Source organism: Haplochromis burtoni, unplaced genomic scaffold (assembly GCF_018398535.1).
Source record: "Haplochromis burtoni strain Fernald_Lab_line unplaced genomic scaffold, NCSU_Asbu1 Contig_388, whole genome shotgun sequence".
Lineage (NCBI taxonomy): Eukaryota > Metazoa > Chordata > Actinopteri > Cichliformes > Cichlidae > Haplochromis > Haplochromis burtoni.
The window spans coordinates 143,904-167,400 of NW_024582749.1; the positions used below are offsets into that span (position 1 = coordinate 143,904).

Sequence of the window (23,497 nt, forward strand, 5' to 3'; positions counted from 1 at the left end):
TTTAATATCCTGATTAAGTGGATGGGTTAGTTTTTCTTTAAGGTAGAAGAATGCTAATTATTATTATTTATAAGAGTGATATAAAATATGGGATTGGGAATTAGTTTACAAGTGAACACCGAGCTACGTTTGACTACTGAGAGTCCGTACGAAGCGTTAAACGTTGACAGAAAAGCCTTTAACACGAGCATTAAAGTTGAATTCACTTTACATCTAAGCCGCAGCACTTTGTAGCAGCAGTGTCTGATAGATTTACCTGCACCACTGAAAGTCCACCCAGACTCACTCGTGGCACAAACAGCTTAAGGAAGAGAGCAGATGCTGTGAGCTCAAAGCCACATCGCTGTGCAGAGACATCGTTCGACACGTTTCGGGCTTTCAGCTCTCTGTGGCGCTCGACCTCAGATGAATTCTAATCCATAGGTTGCCTCTGTTCCTGAAGCAAAGCCGTGCTGTTCCTTTGATGAAAACGCTGAATTGTGCGATGGCATTTGAAGGTCACAGTCAGCATGTTGCTGTTTTGTGTTGCACAGCGCACCAGCCGCAAAAGACAGAAACGTCTTTTAAAAGTGACATTTGTGTTGACCTGAAGGTGAAGCTTTAAATAATGATGGAAATGTAGAGAAAACTTAAAATTTCTGCAACACAATTCAATACATTTTTGAATTTTCTCAGCTTTTGAGGACTTTTGTTGTTGACTTTACTAACATTTACATGCTTAGACTAAAAGTCTGGCAATCTCAATTTTCTGGATCACCTTATTAGAATAAGTAAGTGATGCTAACAATAAAAAATGGCTAAAGCTGCATTTTTAACCTCCCCGAGGACGGCTTTGTTTTTCCTCCTGGTTGAAAAAAACGGGACTTTTAGTGTGCTGGTAAAAGTGGGTGTAGCAGAGTTTTGCAGTGGAAGTGTGCTGCACCCGTAACCTAGAGGTCGATGGCTCAAAAATATGATCTGCTATGAAAACATTCAAAGTCTAAACAACTGGAGTCAACCATGCACAGCAATGGGCCGCAAAGAGAGAAGTGCAGGTTGGGAGTCAAGCTTCAGGGGTGATTTATGGCAGAAAAATCAGAGCAAGAGTGAAAGGAAGGCTGGTTTAGTTGAAGATGTTAAACTTGTTTGGAGAGAGAGAAATGAGTGTCTCAGAGGGTTGGCACGGGTTGAATGGGAAGGCTGAGAGAGGGGTGGTGGATGTACTGAACAAAGGGTGTTGAAGGTGGAAATGAGGAAGACCTCAGAGGAGATTCATGGATGCAGTGGAGGAGGGCATAGAGGGTTGGTGTGGCAGAGGAGGATGTTAGGGGCCTGAACAGAACAGAGATATTAACTAAACCTCCAGTATTCAGTATTTGAACCATTCAAATACACTGTTAGTGCTCAGGTGAATGCACAATCTAGTTTTCCAGAGACAAATGTACTCATATATTTTACATGAACACTAAGCACAAGGAGGGAGACTAAATATTAAGGATAAGCGCTTCAGACACCTCCATGCACTTACAAGAACGGATACATACGTGATGCCTTCATCTGTGAAGCTGACTCCAGGGAAAATACAATCTGCAGTAGCTGCAACTGTGCATGACAAATAATGCAGGGCTGAAAAACTGTATTAGAGTGAAGCTTGGTGCAAATCGTTAATTCCGAGTGAGATAATTGTGAAAACTTTACTGAGAAGAACAATTGTTAGCTGCTATTTTTATTGTGTCTCTGGATCTGTTATGTTGACAGTTCAACAAACAGCAGTGTGACTGCCCATAGACACCACCCACACCCCACCCACAGATCACTCACACACTACAGGGGAATATAAACAGTAACGCAACTGGATAAAATTAGATCTAAAAATGTTCAGAGAACATCAGCAGAAAGTCACAAATTGTGGTTTATAAATTTAGGATAAATTTCTTTACAAGGATTCTAAAAACAAGTTTAACCGTTTAAGGTTTCACATTCCCACCATCCATCTATTTTATTATGACTATTCTACTCAGAGTCACAGGGTGCTGGAGGTTATCCCAGCTTTCATAGGGCAAGAGGCGGGTACGTCCAGGACAGGTTGCCAGTCTATCACAGAGTTAACACTGACAGGTGCACAACTATTCACTCCTACACGTCCTGGTCACGTGATATTTTGCCTTCACTGGATCATCCCCCTTCAGCCTAAATAAACTTCTTGCTTTCAGTTCAACTCCATCTGTCCAAACACGTCTGCTTTTGCATCTCCAGGAAGTTGGAGTACCCAGAGAGAACCTACACAAGCTCATGGTGAACATACCAGGCAGAACCAGGAACCTTGCTGCTCTGATGCAGCAGTGCTAATTATCACACAGAAAAATCAATTTAAAAACTTCAATTTTGATATGAGTTCCTACTTCGATTACTGGATTATTGCCTGTGAACATCCATTCTGCTGTTAGCATGGTCGTCAAATTTGATATTTTGGTTGGATGGCACAGGAGATGTGATGAGGTCACTAAAACTGGCAGGGTTCATCATCTGGGGACCACGAATGCAACCAGCAAGGTTCATGCCACTCTAACTGGCACGTTTAAGATTAAACGGAACATTTTATCGTGTGCTAATTTTGTTTTAATTTTGTAACTACTGACATTTTTGGGATAGGCTCCGCCCACCCCCGCGACCCTGAAATGGATAAGCGGAAGCGAATGGATGGATGGATGGATGAAATTTTTTGGGATAGGCTCCGCCCACCCCCGCGACCCTGAAGGGATAAGCAGAAAAGAATGCATGGATGATTTTATTTTTATTGTAGCATTTTGGAAATGTTTCATAAAAGAAGACTTTGTAACCTGCACCTCATTGATCAATGCTCGATGTCTCAGTTAAACTTCTGACCTCATGGAAAGACTATTTGAAATGATGAATTTCCTTTAAGTCTTCTTTGGACATTCAATTAAAACTTTGTCTTGAGAGCATTATTAGAGCCCCCTCAGAGCACACACCTGCTGCTCTCATTACAGGTCTGACTGCACAGTGCAGTTATTAATGTCCATGCAAAACACAGCATTTACTGCTGCACTTTTGTGTTTCTTGATTTTTAATGTGAAGATATTTAAACAAAAAATAGAAAGCAGGCAGTAAACCAGACAAACTGCATTGCAGTGGGTCTTCAAAGTGAGCAGATGAAATGAAACAGAAGATTTATAAAGATCATAAACACGGATCTTTATTATGTTCTTTAACTTTGACGGTGTCGCATATGTTGTGTTTACAACTTCTACCTTTGCCTACAGCACCTGAAGGCAGCACTACCGGAAAAAATCGAAAAAAAAAGAGAAGCACTGCGCATGCCCAGAGCATCCTCCACCCGCACAGTGAGAGCCGCTGCAGAGAAGATGCTGGTGCAAAGAAAAATCATCTCTCGCATGTTTGCAGAGCAAACGTCCGGACCGAGCAGACTTTGTGACTCTGCAGGATATCCACCTGTCCTCCTCTTCCTCCTCCTCCTCCTCCTCCCACCCAGAGAGCAGCAGAGGAGGAGGAGGGACACCTTAAAGAGGAGGGAGTGGGGGTGGATGCAGCTTTATCAATAGCAGGTTGCCGCTGACGATCCAGTTCAAACTAGTTTGCTTTGAGTATGCGACTGTGGCTCCACAAAGAGCTGCGAGCTGAGAGCCAAAATAAATCTTCCACGTCCGCTGAGCTTCAACTTTTACTGATGATAGCGCGAGAAAGGCTCGGCAGGACACCAGGAAATAGTTTGGTGATGCCCAGTAATGTTTATACTAATATAAGGAATGGATGTTATACTTTTAGAGTGTATGACATCATCATATGTTCTCAGTGGGTTTTTTGCCTCCTCTAATAGGTGGTGACACTTTTTAGTCTAATCATTGTTCAGAAACCGCCTAAATAAAACTTTTTGCTGATTCTGCACAATAACCATCGCAGTCACACACAGGGAGTGCTGTGGGGGGACAACAAAGGAGCAGACCAAGCATCACCATCATCATCCTCATCACAGCTGCCACGGACGCGCGTAAAGCCGGCGCTGCCGCCGATGCTTGATGCGCGACGACTCGGCGGCAAATCGGTTAATGGCAGGTTACAAATGCGCAGTAAGCCGAGACACGATGTCCATGTTGGGGGTGATGTATGACAGGAGCTGGGCGACAAAGCGGAGGGAAGCTGTGGAGGAATCACTGCAGTGCAGCAGAGCTGTCAGTCAACCGGCAGAGGAGGCTGCACACAGCCCACTGAGAGCCGCCGCCGGGCGTTAGGCTGACCGGCAGCTGATTTCACACTTTATTGTTGAATCTCTGAGGATATTGATGCTTCCGTATCACATCAGGGCATTTCCCCATCCCTTTATTATCACAGCAGCCTCCTATCTGCGCAAAAGCAACGGTGACGCCAGCCGATTGGCTTAAGAGTCTTTCATTTTTTGCCACAGATTTATTACTTTAAGCGGCTACAGTCACCCTTTAACTTCATAAATCCCACAGGAGTTTTATTTCCTCCATCTCTCCCTCTGATCTGCACTCTCCCCTCTGCTAGGATTTCCTCCTGTTTTACGCATCGCCCCCGCTTTACCTTGCGCCTTTGTGCTGCATCTCTCGCAGCCACTGTATATCACAAAATCGGGGATCCTCCTCATTGTAAGACAGCACGAAGACAGAACTGCTCAGAAGCAGCCTCTCCACGCAATCTCGCCATCGCACCCCCTCCCCTCCTCGTCGCGGGCCCACTTTCTCAAAATACACACTTCTCTGGCACACATACATAAGCCTGCTCAGATGCGGAGGGAATGAGCGAGCCTCCCTCCTCCCTCGTCCATCAGCATCTAACAGCGCACTGCCTCTACCAATCTGTGCAGCCGGAGGACCACCCCAACCCCGTGAACCCGAATCTACCCGCCCTGCTCGCTTATAAATACCGCTCGATTTACACCGGCAAGTCTTGGTCTTCGGAAACGCTCAGGGTTGCAGCAGAACATCCCCCTTTCGTCTTACCCCCCCTCCATCGTTTCGCTGTTTTTTAAGAAAATCTCACGAATCATCCATTTTTCCCCCACTATCATTACTACCCACTCTTTTTCCCCCTCCCTCTCTCCGAACTGCACTTTTTTTTCCTTCTTCTTCTTGCGGCCAGTTGCATGCATTGTTCGTCTCCCAAAATGGTTTGCGAGACTAAAATTGTTGCGGATGAACACGATGCTATACATGGGACCAAAAAAGAGTCGATCCTGTGGAGCTCTCCTCCGTCCAGCACGCCTCTGAACCCCGCCGAGGCCAAGGATGTGAGGAAAGACGTGGTTTTTATCCGCGAGTTTGAGCGCGGGGATCAAGAGGAGGTACGCCGCATCTTTTACGAGGGTATTATGGAGAGGATACCCAACACAGCTTTTAGGGGTCTCTGGCAGCAGCCCAAGACCCAGTTTTTATACGTTCTTCTGACAAGTAAGTACCCTCACACTTCCGTGTGCCGTGCAGCTTATGTGTGTTTCAGACCAACTTTTTTTTCTGGTCATAAGCATCTCAAAAACTTCAAATGTAACCTCTAACATGGATTCATGTGCGCAGGTAAATGTCGCTGTTGCGCGTTTTTTATTAGGTCTGCGCCCTGAAGCGATTCCTTTGAGGAACTTGCCTTCAAAATCATGCAGAAATCTGATGCTTCTTTGTTGTCGTGGCTCTGTGGGCGATGTGCAGTTAAGTTGAGAAAAAGGCTGTTGCTGCTGCAGCAGCAGCCGCCTCACACTGTGCCACACCGGGCACGCTGCTCCTACACGCCAAGAAAAGGCATGGCAGGCGGCATGGTGCATGTGTTTAACCGATGTGATGACATGCCGGTGCTTCAATGAATGACTGAATGAATTTGAGGATTGGCCCAAAGGGTGCGCGCACGTACCCAAAAAGCACTCCCCCGCCGCGCCGCCAAATACACACAAACACACATGAACACGCACGCACGCACTCCCCCCCAGTCGCCGCCTCGTCACCACCACCACCTCCGCCCCTACACAGCAGTCAATGCGCCACATCTCGTTTGGCTTTTTGTTGATGTTGCCGGTTTAGGTAAACGCGTCTTGCGTCACAACATGTACGGTTACGCACATTAAAGAATAAAAAATCGCATGAAATCTGCTTCACATACCCCCCTCTTTTTGTTGTTTGGATATTTGTCTCGATCCTTCCAACCAAATTTGATCCTGAATACTGAAAACCTCGTCTGAGCGGAAGCTTACTACCCCGCGCATTTTAGCGCTTTCTGTTTCGCTCCACCTGGAGTGCAAATGAGCGAACAAAGTAGCAACTAGGTTACTGCATGGCACGCAACATGCTACGCGCAGCATCCATCCTGCTTGCTTCTGTCTCCCTTTGCGCCCCCCAGCGTTACATCTTACTAATAACTCCCAACATGGACTGCACTGGTTGGATGAATCCAGCACTAATACGCTCTCCTCAGGCAGAACAAACTCTGTCGTTCTGTTAACTTTTGTCTCCCAGAAAATGTCTGATGAACGCGGGTTTGTGTGAAAAATTATCCAAATATTTGATTCAGCTGTTCCTGATATTAATGCTTACAGATGTCTTGTTGTGTATGTGTGTGTACGGGTCCGGCAAAAATCAAACATGTGATTTTCTCTTCTGACAGGTTTTGTTTATTTTTCTTCCATTTCTCCATAGTAATGTGCTTTTACATGACCAAATCCCTCACGCTGACCTGTTGTGCACCCCTCATTCTCATGGGTGCGCGCTACTACTACAGCAGGAAAGTTATCCAGAACTATCTGGACTGTGCTCTGCACACGGACATGGCTGACATAGATGCATATTACATGAAACCCACAGGTAAGAGGCAGGGAACACATCACTGTTTTCACACACACACACACACACACACACACACACACACACACACACACACACACACACACACACACACACACACACAAAATGTGTGTGGTTTTGTCAGTTCCCAGTGCTCCACCATCACCAGCACGCAGTTAGTGGGTGAAAAAAATGCATTGGCGCACTGAAAAGTTTGGGCCTGTAACTTTTAACAAGACAAAAAACCAAAAACGCTGTTTTTAAACACAGCTGTGTCTAAGAGTCTTCAGGCGATGCAGAGGCAAATCATCAAATATGCAGGTCGTCTCCCTGCTTTCCCACCCCTCCTCCCATATCTCTGGCTCCACTCCTTCCCCCACTCTGCTTCCTCTCTGGGCTCTGCTTGGACACTGAGGTAGGGGGCGGGGAGTAAAGGGTGGGGCGGGTGGGGGTGGCATCACAGGGCTATTGATCGTGCAGAGGAGACTGCTGATACACTTTCTGCAGTACACTCGGTGTCGGCAAGGCTCATTTCCTCCACTAAAGCTTCTAATTGGAAAAATCAATCCACCTCTGGTGTCATCTCTGACTATTCATTCTCCTCGGGAGTTTAACTCCGGGCAGCACCGACGGACAGCCACGTACACGTGTGACACACTTTTTTTCAGACATTCCCCTGCCTTGTTAACTTCTTCGACACATTTATTCCCTGTTAACCCAGACCACGTGGCAAATATAAAAAGCAGGTGTTCATCAATTGCCCCCCCCACCATTGTCTGCTTCTCTCTGACATTGTGCCCTTTGGCTTGGTAATCCAGTGCATACACAAATGCAATTTAGCATTCCCATTATTGCTGCAGGGCTGTGATGGTTTAGATGGGGTCAGGCACCACTGCTCTTGGACAATGCTAATGATTATATCCGTGCACTCTGAATGGGCCCACGGGGATGAACACCTGGGTACCAGCACGCGGTCCTGATGGAGAGGCACCGCTGACGTCACTGTGGTGCTTTGTTTAAAGTGTGTACAGAATGGCATGGCACGTAGGGGTGCGTGGTTACATAGAGGAGGAAACATTTGGCCAATAACGGGGAACTTGTTGAACTTAAAGGCCCTGAAAACAGATCATATAAGTCAGCTTCTTTCTAAGAGGAACGGGCTCTAATGCAAACACACACTTTACTGCTTAATGAAAACTGGATGTGTATTAATTTAAGGAAGCCTGCATAGTTTTTATTATTTGCAGTCTTTGGCTTCTTATGACATCACAGAGAGGGGATATTCCTAATATGGTCATCTCAGGGTCACAGTTCTGGCTGTGAGCACAAAAGTCCCACCGACTTGCTGTTCAAACCTGTTTGTGAGGGGCAGCCAATGAAAAAAAAGTTGGCTTAAAGGGGGAGGGTGCACTGAGGGACTGCACCAAGGTTACGTATAAGATAAATAAGGATTATATTAAACTGTGAATAATGCAAAGCTACTTTAAGAGAGTTTAAGAGTAAACATGAGCATGCACACAGCCCACTGTATGTATAACAGTAATTAGCCCTCTTTAATGCAACGTTGGCCAAACATGGTGTTGGTTTGTTGACAGCTATGACCCTATAAGCACATAACGACATTTTCTGATGGCACTTGGATGATATTTATCTGTTGCATTTCATTTGCTGCTGCTTTAATATTTAAAAACAGTGATTAAGGGATGAAAAATCCCAGACATTTAAGTTAAAAAAAAAAGATAATTAATTTTTTTCCCTGGTACAAAATGAGAATAATGAAAAAAACAAAACAAACAGGTTAGTTGTTGTTATTATACTATATTTCTTATTGAACACCTATATTGCTATCGTCCCTGAATTTCAGAAGGATTTGGACAATAAACTGTTAAATCAACCTACTGGGTCCTATAAGGAAAGTTTCGATAAGATAATCAAAGTGTCTAAAAACAAAAAAGAACATGATCATGCCATATTTTAGCTTGTTAGCAGCAGATAACAGCAAAAGAATAAATCACAAGATAAATAACACGAGTTCATCTCTGAGGTTTACTTGACAACCATGCAAACACCAACTCTGTGGACTGTAGCTCTCTACGTGAGCCAAGTAGCTAACGAGTTAGCTGTGTCTGTGTGGGTGGATCTGACAGGGAGCGTTTAAGAGTTTGCAACAGATGAGATAAGGACTTTTGTGTTCAATAATGTGTGTGTGTCTTCGAGGACTTCAAATAGGAAGTGATACAATGTTGAGTGTGTGTCTGGTGCTCGAGGCTTCTCTGTGTTTTGAGAGACGGTTTGCTGAATGTGGGAGGTCAAATAGTTTGAAACTCAGCATTGAATTTCACAATGCTCGTTTTCTTTTTCACCTTGAGTGATGGGGATGTATGAGATGTGCTGCTTTAGAAGAAAGATAGAGCCAAACACAGGAAGACACGGAGTTCTTCGTGACACTCCAATAAGCACAAAATCACCACAGAGTAATAAAAGAAAAGCGATTCCTGACTGAAGACACATATCCCTCTCCACATGGCACAACTACACTAATTCATACTCTCACTTCCTGTGATCACTCACTCTGCAGCCTCTTAAGGCCAGCTGTCACTGCTTTCATTAGACCTGTAATGCTGTGTGTGTGTGTGTGTGTGTGCGCGCGTGTGTGTGTGTGTGTGTGTGTGTGTGTGTGAGCAGGCAGACAGGTTGTGAAGTAAATTGAGCTAACAATGGTTGAGAGGATAAATATGTACGTGTGTCTCAAATAAAGACTGGAGGCTTATTTCAATCCATCCATCCGATTCAGGGTTGTGGTGGGCTATCTTACCCAGCTGTTATAGGGTGAGAGGCGGGGTACACCCTGGACAGATCTGGTACAAAAATGCCACTTAGTTGAAATTAAATTGATTGATCGATTATTTCAAAAATTATCTGATTTGCACTCAAACACACAATAATGTTTATAAGCTTAAATAAAAACAGCATTTAAAAGTACTCAACAAACCCTGTGAAGTAATGTAAATTTTAATCCGTTTCCTCTATTCAGTTTCATTTATATAGCACCAAATCAGGAAAAACATCTGCCCCAAGGTCAGGGGCGTAATTTCCAGGGGGGTTAGGGGGGTTATTGACCCCCCCTCAATAATCACACCCAACCAATATAACCTCCCCAATAAAATTATGAATTATCTGCATAAACAGGCTGTTGATTTTCTTTACTCATTTCAGGTATTACCAGCAAAATAGTTGCATGTTTAATCATCTGGGAATTTACCCACATTTATTTATTTATTTATTTAGACAGAGATCATGACCCCCCCGCCAATGTTCAGCACTGTAATATTAGAGAGAGAAAAACAACAATTTGGCAGTCCCACATGGGCAAGCTCTTGGCGACAGCGGGGAGCAAAAACTCCCTTTTAGCAGGAAGAAACGTCTAGCATGAGCGCAGATACAAAAGACTAACCAGCTACAGAAACTATTTAACAGATACAGGCGAAATAAAAGCTGACTTTATTTATTTTTCGACAAACTTTTCTTTTTGACCACATCTAGTCATTTCATTTTGGAAAGTTTAAAATCTTTTTTGTTTCTTAACAAAAAGTAGCAGCTAAAACCTTTGGTAACTTGTAAAAACAACCCAGCTGGGCTATAATATAATGAAGTTTAGTGCTGAGACTATTATTTGCTACATGTTGGAGAGACACCAGGAGATACCAAAACCCAGCTTTGTGACTGATTGCTCGTTACAGTTATTATTTGTGCACTAATGTGCAATTTACAGCTGCCATTATTAAGCCTTTCTACTGCTCAAACCCAAAGATCTCCAAAGCAGTCAAAGCATGCTAAAAGACTTCTTTTTGCAGTAATTAAAAAAGTCCCGGCAGCAGTCGGATCATTTATCCCCTCTTTAGTTGTTACTTGATGTGTCACTTTAGGTCATCCTAAAGCCACTTACAGCCTAAAAAGCAAGTGTAATGAAATGAGGGTGTGAGCAGACACTGAACCAAACTCCCTGGTGAGGCGAGATACCCGCTCATTAATAGCGGCTGTTTAATGAGGCGTCATGATCACTGCAGGGTCTCATCGAGGCAGCGGACATTAAAATACCTGCTCATCTCATTGTAGCCCTGTATGTGTGTGTCTATACATTTATGCATGTGTGTGGAAGAGGGATGGGGGAGGTTTGAGCTCATTCGGTTGCAGGTGAGGGCGCAGCTTCCTCTGCTGGTACTCGTCCTTATTTTAGGACTGAACGACAGAATGAGGGAGACAGAGTATAAGGGAGAGTGTGTGAGGGAAAGAGGTGAGACAACGGGGCATCTGAGGGAGGGGTGTTGTAAAGTATAGCATTTACTTTATGCGTGTGGGGAGGGAAGATAAATCTAGGGCTTGCTGGCCAGCAGATAGACCAGATGTGTCACAATCATGGCCTCTGCGCCAAACGCAGCTCTTCACAAATTTCAGTTTAGCTTCCTTATCACTTTAAAATTCCCAATAAATTTGGGCTCAGCTGGTTGTTACTGTAGTCTGCACAGTCTGCATCCACAACAGGAGTGTTTTTGTTGACTGGTATCGCACTTGAGAAGAGTATGAGCGACATGTATTTTATTTTAAACTGAAGCGTCCAGCCCATGTTGTGATTGTCATGTCCAGTTGTGGCCCAAAATGAAACTGCGACACACAAAGGAACCTCTATGGGATATTTCATGCACATCAGCTGGGATGTCTTAGATTAATGAGCTTCTTTGGATGCTTCCCTCTACTATTCCTTAATCTTTCTGGGATTTTTTTTTACCCTCACACCTGTATCACTCCTCCTTTTCCTTTTCTATATAGTTCATCTGTGCTGAAGGGGAGCAGGTGTGGTGGAACAGCTGGGCTATCTAGAATTCTAGAAGTAATGTCTTTGGTCATGAAGGGAAATGAAAAACACTCTTTACTGGCTACAGTAAACAGTTCATCAGTCCCTAAGTTTGTTTGACTGAGACCTAATATTAGGGAGAAAACCTCAACAACACTACAGTCCTCTATGAGGATGGACTTGGCAACAGTGGGGAGGAAGAACTCCCTTTTTCAAAGGAAGAGGCCTCAAGTATAACAAGGCTTGGGGAGAAGCAGTACTCTGCTGGGACTGGGAAATGAAAGTGAAAAAAGAGAGGAGCGAGCAGCGAATCGGATCACGTTGATTCCTTTGCATCACTGTGTGACTGCTGTTCTCAGACTGCACACGTCCAGGTTTGCTTCACAACTTAAAAACTAGACTTTTCTCCACTTAAACAAAGAAAAATGAATACAATTTCCACAGCAGAAAAAAAGCTAAATCAACCTTGTATGCCATTTTATCTCTGCCACAAGTGAATGCTTTTTCATGTCTCGAGTCAACACCGGGGAAGCGTCGCTTAGAAAAGTCCATATTTGACTTGTTGAAAATACGCAAACGCCTCTTTGGCCTTCAGTGGTGCAGGTGGCACGCTGTTATGTCTGCGCTCCAGAAGAAGCAGCAGACATGAAAACTCTTTGCCCTCAGAGCTGGTGCTGCTCTGATTTCATAATCAGCTGAGTGGGGCTCAGACTGCTTTTATCCACATATTTTGTCCCAGGTTCAAAATATTTTCAGCACATCTTAGAAACCACCTCAAAGCCTTGCTGGTACTTTTAATGTTGGAGCTAGATGTCCTTAAACTTACACCTTCCGTTACCAGTTTGAGGGTTTGTGCCCACATAAATAACACATTACTTAAAATATATAATATATATCTGATGAAGTACTAGGACATGTTTTAGTTTTAAGTACCATCATAAGCACGATTCCTTTAAAGGCTCTGCTGGACGCATACCACCTGGAGAATACACGCTTGTCTTTTAATTTTTCCTGCACGCTGAAAACACGTGAGCATCTGCCACTTGTCGGTTCAGTGTTTTGAGGAAGTCGATCCCATCATTAATAATAGATTGCAGTCTCGCTACCTCCGGCTTTTGTCTTACATTCTGCTTAAATCAATGGCGAACAAAGGTGCTCGTCAGAGAGACTAGATGGCGTGTCAGCGGCTTCATTAGTTTTCGCATTGTGTATTTTCTCGCTGTCTTGACTCGCTCATTACAGAGGAGCCTGTTATCAATAGACGAGAGACTACGTGCATGAAGATTAAGACTGAGTCTGCAGTTTAAGGGTCGCGATTACTAAAGGAACAATAAATGTAGATGTAATAGGTTTGAGCTCCAGTAACGTTAAAAAGAGATAAAAATTATTATATTGAGCAGAACTGAGTTCAGCTTATTGAGCTCAACAGTCCCAGATTCTCACGTGGCCCCTCGGACAGGAAGATTAATCGCCCACCTCTGGGTTAGATTAACATTTTGCATTCGGTCGTGAAGCCCACACGGGTGACCTTTGACCCCGAGAATCAAACCAGAGAGAGATCGAGAGAGGGCAGTCGGAGCAGCAGCTGTACGCTGATGGATGCCACGTACACATTAAAGCGCAAGTGTGCAAGAAAAAGGACGCGTACTCGCACGCTTGCGTACAAACAACATGGAGACGTGCTGGCGGACAGGCAGGCGGCAAGACGAACAGTCGGGCGTGCGTAATGAGTTCCTCTGAGTGTGTGCTCATGAAGCGTGACAACACACACGTAGGCGCATCAGTCTGCTTTGCATTGATGAGTGCTCACGCGCACATCTGGAAACCGTGTCCTTTGTGTGACAGTCATCTCTTCTCAGCATTCGTTGCCCGTGGCCAAGGAAGATACTGCTGACGTGTGGGGGTGTGCGTGACAGGTTAATCCATACTCCCAGCATGCACTCTGACCTGAGGAGTACAGTGTATCTGTGTGTGAGTGCATTACAGAGACTCCGCCTTAAGTCTTTTTGCTTTAAAGTGAAAATAAAACAGTATTAAGGGATTTTTATATATACAAAATAACTTGGAACCCCCCAGCCCCCCCCCCCCAACCATATAAACATAATGCAAAATGCTACAGATGTGCAAATTAACGTTTAATTAATATTTTTAATTTGTCATTTTCAAAAAAATGTCGTTTCTGGCGTTTATTTCATGATTCGGGCTATAACGGGTTAACCATATGTGGACCACTTATGCTAATGTGCCCAGTGGAACAAAGTGCAACATATGTGTGTTTTTAGCACTACAAGTGACAAAATGTGACCAGAACTGTCGGGAAGAAAAATAATCGTATAACACAGTCTGATGAAGCACCTGATGAATACCACAGGGAGATCTCATTCCCCACAGAAACGCGAAATGTAATGTCTGGCGGGGCCGGATTAATCGTGCAGCGATACGACACTTTCAATCCAACGCCATAAATCACTGTTGCTTAAATTGACTTTAATGTTCCCTGCAGCAATGAGACGCCTTCTGCAGGGAAATAGAAAGAAATACTTTGGTCACTAGAAGCCTAAACAATTAGCAAACACGCCCAAACCCAAGCCGCCGCCGATCTTTCGCCCAAAAAGCGTTAATACGGTGTTCGCTTCACAGAAGAGTGAGCTCCAGCAGAGCGAGGCAGCGTCTAGACGGAGCCCTTACCATATTAGGCCTCCAGGACAATCTTCTTGGATACAATGAAGCCCATTCCTGTCTATGTGCTCATGTAGTTTGTAGGTATGTGTGTAATTTTTAAAATTTAATGGAGGGTTCATATCACAGCATCAGCCAGTATCTAACACTCCCACGCGCATGCATGGAGGATTATTAATATCTACTGAGCTACTGAGAGAAATTAGATCCGCCGCATTAAGAATACAGTAATCAGATTCTTACTTGTGAGAGAAAGATTTCCACAACTCAGAGCTCTTCCTCCCTTTCTCACCCTTCACTCTCTGCTCAATCTATTTCTTATCTTGACATCATCTGTATTCTCCGTGACCCCCACCCCACTCCCCCTGTAATAATGGCAGACCCCCTCCTTTGCGTTTGTATGCCCTAGCAGCAATAATGGATCCTTTCAGTCTCATCGCATTTACTGTTAACTCAGATGCTCGCCTTCCTCCTCCTCCTCCTCTGCTGCTGCGTCTTTCACACAGGACAGCTGAATGACTTCTTCTTTTTTTGTTCCTCTTTGCTCTCTTTGACTAACTCCTTTTTCTGACTGAGTAACCTCATTCATACAACCTTCCAGTTACACACACTCGCACACCAAAACATAGGCGGTACACTGTAGTACCGCTCCACTCTTAAACAGCTGCGGGAGCATCAGAGAGCTTAACGCTTTTCTCAAAGCGAGTTCCTCCTTCACTCACTCTCTCTTTCTAACTCGTGATACCTTGAAAGACTAAATTAATTGTTATTTATCATATTTAGCAGAAAAGTGGAAGCGTGTAGAAGACAGATATTTACAGCTTTAGTTAACTATTGCCCTCAAATATTTTTATGATGACCCTTCCAAACTCTAAGACAGGGAAAGTCTTTGACTCAGAGAGCTCGCCATCATCCTGTCTTAAAAGAAAGCCACCGTGGGTGTGAAGTAAAGCCATGCTAGAAGCTCTGAGAGGCTCTACTACCCTGCCCACACACAGGAGTGTGTTTCCATCTTAGTGTAATTACTATGCATGCTTAGATTTGCTAACAAGCACTAAAAAACACGGCCTCCAAGGCGGGCAGTCAAACCAGGCTGCACTGCTTGTGCATACGTACACGCCACACTCCTCAGGTCATCAGGACACGTTTCCCAAATTGTCTGTTTAAACTGCTAAGTTTCTAACATGTTCTCATCTTGTACCAGTTTTTCAGATAGGATCGGATCTTCCTTTTGTGAACAAGCTGTCCTTTAATACACCAGCTAAGACTGGCTGCGTAGAGATAACGGTCCAGCTTTTGGACCCACAAAGTCCACCTTAGGAGTTACGAGCTGCAGGTTTCTCAGGCGGGACCCCATGGGTTCACCTCTATTTTTCTTCTTGGTTAGAAAAACTTGGTTAGATTTACGAAAAGATCACAGTTTGGGGTAAACAAAAGTAACACTGCGGGATAAAATGACCAATTTATAGTAGAGGCCCTCTGAGTTATGCCGTAGCCTGCAGATTCAGGTCACAGATGCCAAACGACACCCGGTGAGTTAATGAGCCACACCGAACAGGCTGAAATTTCCCATCTTCCCCTCTGACAGGTCAGTGCCTCTGCTGCCCCAGTTCACTGATTGTTCTTTAAGCTCCTCCATCACCTCCAACATTTCAGTGCCCAGATGCCAAACTTTAAATTTTTTCTGCTGCTGTGTTCAATCATTTCCAATGTGAGTTTAACTGTGCGAGACTCCCGAAGTACCGTAAAAACTGAAAAAACATTTTAAACTTGTGAGGGTGTCAGGTGAGGACAAAAAGTTGATAACTTATCAGGACATGAGCGCGTACTGACGAGTAAAGACAAAGCCTCTGATCAGCTTAATACAGCAAAGAGTGCTTCACTATGGCTTCCCTCAGCATATCATAGCAAAACTGCAATGAGGACGAGGTCAAAGGGACGGGTGTACAGTGCACCCTCTCAGCTGTTTGGTCTTTGAATAACACGTTCTAATTAAACCAGCTGCAAACAAACATATGTCAGACATTTGAGTCATTAAATCAACACATCTGGACTGAATTTCCTCCAAACTGTAATCAACCCTGATTAAATTTCCAGCTGTTGTTCAGCAGTTTGTCGCGTGCATTTGTTTTCACTTAAACTTTAACGACAATCTCTCCGGTTGTTTGTGAGACACTTTACTTCAGATCACACGGACTGGATGGATTTACATTTTTTTCTAGTCTTAATGACCATTCGAAGGACCTCGGACTACGAGCCGCATGTAACCACACACAGAGCGCTTTTTGCAATGCACTTGATCTATCGCACATCCACGGCCACTTCAGAATCACAGATTAACCCATAATAACATGAGAAAAACTTTATTTACTCCAGATTTAAGGAATCCATTTGTTAGCAAATGCTGCAAAGATGATAAAATGATAAAATGATTAATGATAACAATAATATCTGACAGATCTGGCCTCTCTGCCAGACACATGTATTGTGTTAGAGGGTGACACCATTGCTAACAGTCTCATCAGTGACCTCCTCCCCGCCACCGCTTCAGAAGTGTCCAGTTTGGAGCCAAAAACTGCAGATTTCCCTGTGCTCATCACAACCAAGTGATAGAAAATCAAAGAATTTGCAGCATGTTGCAGGATCTCAGTTTCCTTTGGAAACAGAGCCTGTGACATATTTGTCTTGAGTATCCAGAAAGAACCAACTGCATACAGTCAGGGTTCAAACCAGGAGCTTTCTGATCTCACTAGAGGAAAACTACAAAGATCTCAAGAGTCATTTTGGTTTATCCTCTGACTGAAATCATTCAAATTACTGTTGATTGTCTGGATCAAAGTGAGAAACAAGCTAATAGACAGGAAGATATTACCAATCATGGCTGTGAGCATGGCTGAGAGGAATAACACACACACAACCTTTAGAAAGCAGTGAATGGAGTTGTTATGTGCCCTGCTAATGAGCTACGTTTTCCTTCAATAGCCTAAAACAGGAAGAAATCCACGCACATCCTCACCATGTAGCGTCCAAATGTGGCCGACTTACTAAAAAGATTAGTTTCTGTAAACAAGTGAGCTTAGATGACAAATAGCACCGAGCTAACAGTTTACTACTCAGCTCCAAGCTTCCTTAAAAAGTAGCTGATGAATCCAACACTAATGGTACTTAATACTAAATCACTTAAACTCTGCATGTGAGCTGCACAAACGAGCCCCTTAAACCATCATCCACCAAAACTCTGTTATGCAGATTCAAGTGGCCGTGAGAAAATAATGCTGTGACTGTTTTTTTTAGGGTTATAGGACTTTCATTAACCAGAGATTAAACTATATCGCCAAAGGTTTTCACTCACACATCCAAATCACTGATTTCAGGTGTTTCAATCACCTCCATGGCTCAAGTGCATGAAATCAAGCACCTATGCAGACTGCTACTACAAACATTTCTGAAAGTATGGCTCACTCTCAGGAGCTCAGTGGTGGTACTGTGACAGGATGCCAGTAGGAACAGTTTGGGAATGCCCCATTCCTGGTAAAAGATAGCTGCACACCAGTGCATGAAGCAAGGCCCAGAAACACATGGATGAGCGAGTGGTGTGGAAGAACTTGACTGGCCGGCAGAGTCCTGACTTCAACCCAACACTGTACCTTTGAGATGAATCACAGAGACTGTGAGCCACGTGTTCTCATCCAAAATCATTGTTTGACCTCACAGATGTGCGTATAGAAGAATGGTTAAAAATTCCCATAAACACTCCTAACCCTTGTGGAAAGACTTCCCAGAAGCACTGAAGCTGTTATAGCTGTAAAGGATGGGCCAACATCATATTCAACTCTATAGATTAAGGATGAGATGTCACGCAAGTTCAGCAAATACTTTTGGCAACATAGCCTGTGATATTCTGTGATATCAGCAAACTGCACAGTCATCTGACCCACATTTCCAGAGAGGCAGACAAAATCTCTGATCTATCGCTTCTAGTCTGCAAAGTGTTCAAATCATTGTTTCTATATCTGATAATTAAATCCAATTTGGCTGCAAAATCTCCACACTTGGGGAAACTCGAGGGGCTTCCAGCTTATAATGTCAGCACTAGGAGAGTGGGGATCACTTGGGGGCTGCCCGTTGCCACAGTTGTTTGACTCGCTAACAGAAGCCTCTGGATCAGCTTAACACAAGCCTGCAGGGCCATCAAATCCTCGCGAACACGTGGGACTGATGCATGATGTCAATTTCCCCGCCTGTTTAGTGTGCGTGTCTGTGTGAGGGAGCAGCAAACAGAGAAGAGGGAGATGTTGTGTGTAACGGCATAAAAAGTGAGAGTAAGGACAAAGAGAGAGAGTTAGGATTCAGAGCTCGTGAACAGATGGAGGCAGATTTCTGCTGTCCGCAGGTCGGCCTCTGCCGGTCACAGAACAGTCAGATTTACTTTGTCTGTCACAAACAGATGGCATTTTAGTACAAAACCACAGAAACACTGCCAGCACATGGAATAAGTGCTGCTGATGTTAGTTATCCGACCACAGTTATGCAACACAGCAGAAGGTTTAGAAAGTCTTTTTCTTTGAAAGATTACTGCAAGGGCACATGCATTGTCATGTTGGGTTTAAAAGTCACAAAGCTTCCAGGCTCCTAAAAGTGTCATTAAAACATCATGAATAGCACAAGTTTCTACCTCAGAAACATTTAAACGAATGTTAAATTACACTCAGGATGATTCACATCCTTCTGGCCTCTGAACCTGAAGTATTATCACTGAAAAGTTTCAGAGGGGAAAAGGAACAATTGCTCTGTATCAAAGCGAACCGTTTACAAACTGCAGCAGGAATAAAGATTGATGGTAAAACGGGCTGATATTCAGGCTCTTAGTGGTTCTGTGGTGGAGGAGCATTGTCTGCTGACATTTTTCTATGTCGGTCAAACCTCATTTGTCTGCCTGGACGTGTGTTGAGTGTTTTTGTCTGTCTGTCATCAGTCTGATTAATCCTGAGATGCAGCAAGTCCCTGATAGTGTATAAGCATCTGTAACATGACAGTGTTTTGGCCCAAAAACTCATCTTTAATTGCTATCTGACATCAGAGTCTCTGCTCCAGTATGCTGTCAGCTTTAAGTGACTGCTCTGTCATGCCTGCACTTTTAATCAGCAGTCCTCACTGAGTGGATAACGTTATTAAGCTCCAGTCAGACCTGCTCATTCAGCTGCTCCCTGCATCCCCTTTTTTCTATTTTCCATTCATTGGTTTTTCTACCCAGAGCCCTTAAGTCATTACAACAGCCATGCAAGGCGACGTTCATCTTGAGATCAGTTCCTGGTGCTGAACTGCCTCATCCAACTATTTTGCAACCAGTTATAGTTTTCATGTCCTGTTTAATAGTTTAAGACAGTTATACTGTTTGTTTTGTGTTCCATGCAAGAGATATTTCAGAGGTCTGACATATGATCAAAGTCATGGCAGTGTACCGGAGCAGCTGACTGTGAGACACCTTTATCCAAAAGCACAAAAAGATCACCATCACAGGCTCTGTTCTTCACCTTCATGTCAAAGTTAATTATTTCCTCTCATACATGGATACAGTGATGTTAAATAATGAGGTCAGTGTATGTGCAGCTAAATACTCGGTTTCAGACAGTCTGTTTTCTGCTCTTAGCAACCTAGAGAGAGTAAATATGGTCGCTTGCTATTCAAACCTCCTGTTTGATATGGGTGGCCAATCAGAAGAAAGACGGTCCAAACAGGGGCAGATAGCCTATCCTAGATCCAACTATTCTAACAGAGGAAAGAATAAAAATATGGAGCTATGAGCTTATTAGGACGAGAGGCTGACAGGCTTAGCACAAAGACAGTAAAACCCTCAAAATTAAGAAACGTAGACAATAAAGAAAAACCAAACACCTGCTCTCAGCAGGTTCAGCTCCACTAACATTGGAGAGATCCCAGTTGGCTGTTTGCAGTGTTTACACTAAGCTTGGCTAACAGGCTGCTAAATCATGTCTATTATAATTCTTGCTTTCGCAGTAAGACTGGATTTTGTTTCCTGTTTCCTCCTGTTAGGTTCCTGTTTCTGGGTGGCAGTGCTCGATGGTCGTGTGGTGGGCATCGTGGCGGCGCAGGGCCACGAGGACGAGAACATGGTTGAGCTGCGGCGGATGTCGGTGGACTCTCGCTACCGCGGCAAAGGCATCGCAAAGGCGCTGGGTCGTCGCGTCCTGGAGTACGCAATGCGCAACAACTACGCCGGCGTGGTCCTCGGCACGACGGCCGTGAAGCTGGCCGCCCACAAGCTGTACGAGTCGCTGGGTTTCCGCAGAACGGGCCAGAGCGAAGACTACCGGCTACCCGGGATGAGCCGCTCGCCGCTGGAGAGGCTCTTCTTCCAGATCCGCCATACCCGCTATCGCCTGCAGCTTCGTGAGGAGTGAGAGGTGACAGGGAGAGAGAGAGCTGGAGAGTTGGAGATGGAGAAAGAGAGGGACAGAGAGAGAGAGAGCAACGACCCTCCTTCACCTGAGAGCCCTGACCACGTCCTCTCCTCTGACAGCTTTTATTTATTTTGTGTCATTAGTGATAACTTTGAGTATGACTTAACACTTCTACTATTTCACCCTTAAGTCACTAACGTTTTTACTACTATTCTGCTTTTTTTGTTGATTTTTGTATTATACTTTGACATTTTAAAGAAGAGTTTGTTTCTTTTATTAATAATCTTTTATTTTTTGTATCTTTAAACCTTCCTCTCACCTGCGGGAGAGAAAAATTGGCTTTTTCCAGAAGACATCTAACTGGCACCCCCATCTCAGCACCCTCCCCAGCCCCTTTGGCATCAAGAAAATGTGATTTTGATCAACATTACCTTTCATTTACGTTTCTCTGCTCTCCTCAAACCTTCCCTCCCCACAGCAAAATCATGTTTAGTTGCTCAAGAGTGCAGTTTTCTATGTGGGGTGGGTGGATAGAGCAATGCGTGGACCGGGGGGAGTACATAGACTCCTCAAAAAAGGGTTAAGGGAGTTTTTAGCACACACTCTCCTTCATAAAAATGATTTGGTGTGTGAACAGACACACAAACCGAGTGATCCGGCTTTTAGCCACCTCTCCAAGGCACCATATTGAAGCACAGCGAGAGTGTGTTACTGACCCCGACAGTGAGAGAGAAGAGATGGCAAGGATGGTTACTGGAACATGTGCTGTGTGCATCCTGCATCATGAATAAACACAGCGCATCTTCCTCACACACACACACCTTCCTCTTTACTCTCCTCACTGATGGTCCGATTGGATAACAACCCCCCCCCTTTTCTATGTTCTTTCCCGGATCGATGAATCACCTCCTTTTCTCACTGGAGCTGTGGGGAGGGTCTCTGACTGGTTGCGGTGACAGGAGGGTGGCGCTTTCTCGCTGCAGTGTGTCACACTGACAGATCCCGAGATGAGATATAGCTGCACGTCAGAGCTTGTTATGTGTGTGTTGTGAATATGTGACTGTGTGTATGTGTGTGTACGTTTGACGAGGCTCTGGTCTGACAGCAGACCGAGTCTCAGCTGTGTGCGATGAACCTTTCTCACTGAATCAAGTATTGTGAAACTAAACATTAGTACTTTCTTTGTGTACTTTTAAAATAGTTTACTGATTGAATCAAGGTCAATTCTAACACTTTGGATACAGTTCAGTGTTTAACTGATGATTAGTAATTTTATAACTTTGAAGAGGAAACAAACTTCATTTAAATATGCAAATTTTACTGTCAAAACTACAACAATTACAAAGTCGCTGCAGTCTATACTCCGCCTGCTTAATCCAGGTTATTGGGGAGCAACTTGAGTAAGACTACAAGCAATACTCACAAACCTACAGTACAGGACTGAGCACAAACAGCAGTTGATTATTTTATCTGATCTATTGGCACTAGTGTTTCCCTTTCCTCCATGTACTTATATTGTGTATACAGCTGAAAAACTGAAAAACTCATGTAGCGAACGTCAGAGTTTCTCCCATAACACCTCTCTCCATCTCCATCCTCCGAGCGTACGACCACCAGTAGATTCAGCCATCCATACTCTGAGCCTCAGTTATGTTATTAAACCATTTGTAAAAAGTCCAACCTAAAGCAAAACATAACAAAAAAAAGCACATAATATATAAAAAGGGAAAAAAATACAGATGTAATTGTCACAAACTTAGCACTGGCCCTTCTTGCCTTGCTTTCCTTCCCCTCCTACCTCCCATTCATGAATCTGTCTGCAACCCTGGGCTAGACCATGCACCCTCCATTTGAACCCTCCGCTGACCTTTGACCTATCCTGCTCAAGTTTCCAGCCATTCCTGGCCCCTCTCTGCATGTGCCACAGGAGCCTTGCTGCACTGCTTTTACTACTCCATTTGAAGCTTGTCGCATCAGCCGTAGACCCCCGCCCCGTGATCTGATGTCATCTAGGCAGTGTGGCGCTGCCTGGACTGGCTGGAGCTAAGTTGCACATGATGTATGGTTGTATGGGTGTGACGCAAAAGACTGAGAGAGTGAGGGAGAAAATGCCTGTGTGTGTGTGTGTGTGTGTTCAGAGTTGGTGCAGACACTCACCAAATGCAGCACTGCCTGGATGACATTATGCCTGCCAGCCAACCAACTGTAGAATGCAAAAGCAATGCAAGTGTGGCATGCCTCTGTACCCGGTGTGTGTACGGTGCCTGCCCTAGAAAAGTGTAGAAAAAAGTGAATTGATATATATATATACTACATATATATATAAAAAAAGAAAATAAGCTTCTTCTTTGATATAAACATATAGAAAACAAATATGTGTTTCTTTCTTCGGAAAAAAGAAAAGAAAAAAAGTTGTACCATTTGCATGAAATGTGTCTTTGAATGCAAATATAACTTTTAGGAGAGAAACTCCTAACACATGAATTACAATGGAAAAATGGACTTGTATTTTATTTTCTCTTGTTTCTTTTAAAGTAATGGTTTACGTTCTTAATTGTCATGACAAGGGCGTGAAATTAATACCAGCCACAAGCCAGTGCTTGTAAACCTTCACCACTGTATCCGAATCTAAAAGCCTTGCAGAATTGGAAAGTAATCAGATTAATCGGTCACCAGCTGGGGGTCGATTAGCAGTAGATCCTTTCATAAATTGGAGCAGGATTGAAGGAATGTGACTCGAA

General features: G+C 44.0%; 1 protein-coding gene across 1 annotated transcript; it reads left to right on the forward strand.

Annotated features, from left to right (window-relative positions):
* Positions 1-3,344: 3,344 nt before the first annotated feature.
* nat8l (N-acetyltransferase 8-like) lies at positions 3,345-23,240 on the forward strand. Its single transcript, XM_005944569.3, has 3 exons — positions 3,345-5,429; positions 6,660-6,824; positions 20,389-23,240. The coding sequence occupies exons 1-3, from the start codon at positions 5,126-5,128 to the stop codon at positions 20,754-20,756; spliced, it is 837 nt and encodes a 278-aa protein (XP_005944631.1). The 5' UTR covers positions 3,345-5,125; the 3' UTR covers positions 20,757-23,240.
* The last annotated feature ends 257 nt before the right edge of the window (positions 23,241-23,497 follow it).

Bases quoted from the DNA above. Each gene is read 5' to 3' on its own strand.
- nat8l (XM_005944569.3), top strand. From the start codon at position 5,126: ATGCATTGTTCGTCTCCCAAAATGGTTTGCGAGACTAAAATTGTTGCG. The intron at 5,430-6,659 runs GTAAGTACCCTC...ATTTCTCCATAG, and splicing joins TTTATACGTTCTTCTGACAA to TAATGTGCTTTTACATGACC. The intron at 6,825-20,388 runs GTAAGAGGCAGG...TCCTCCTGTTAG, and splicing joins ATATTACATGAAACCCACAG to GTTCCTGTTTCTGGGTGGCA.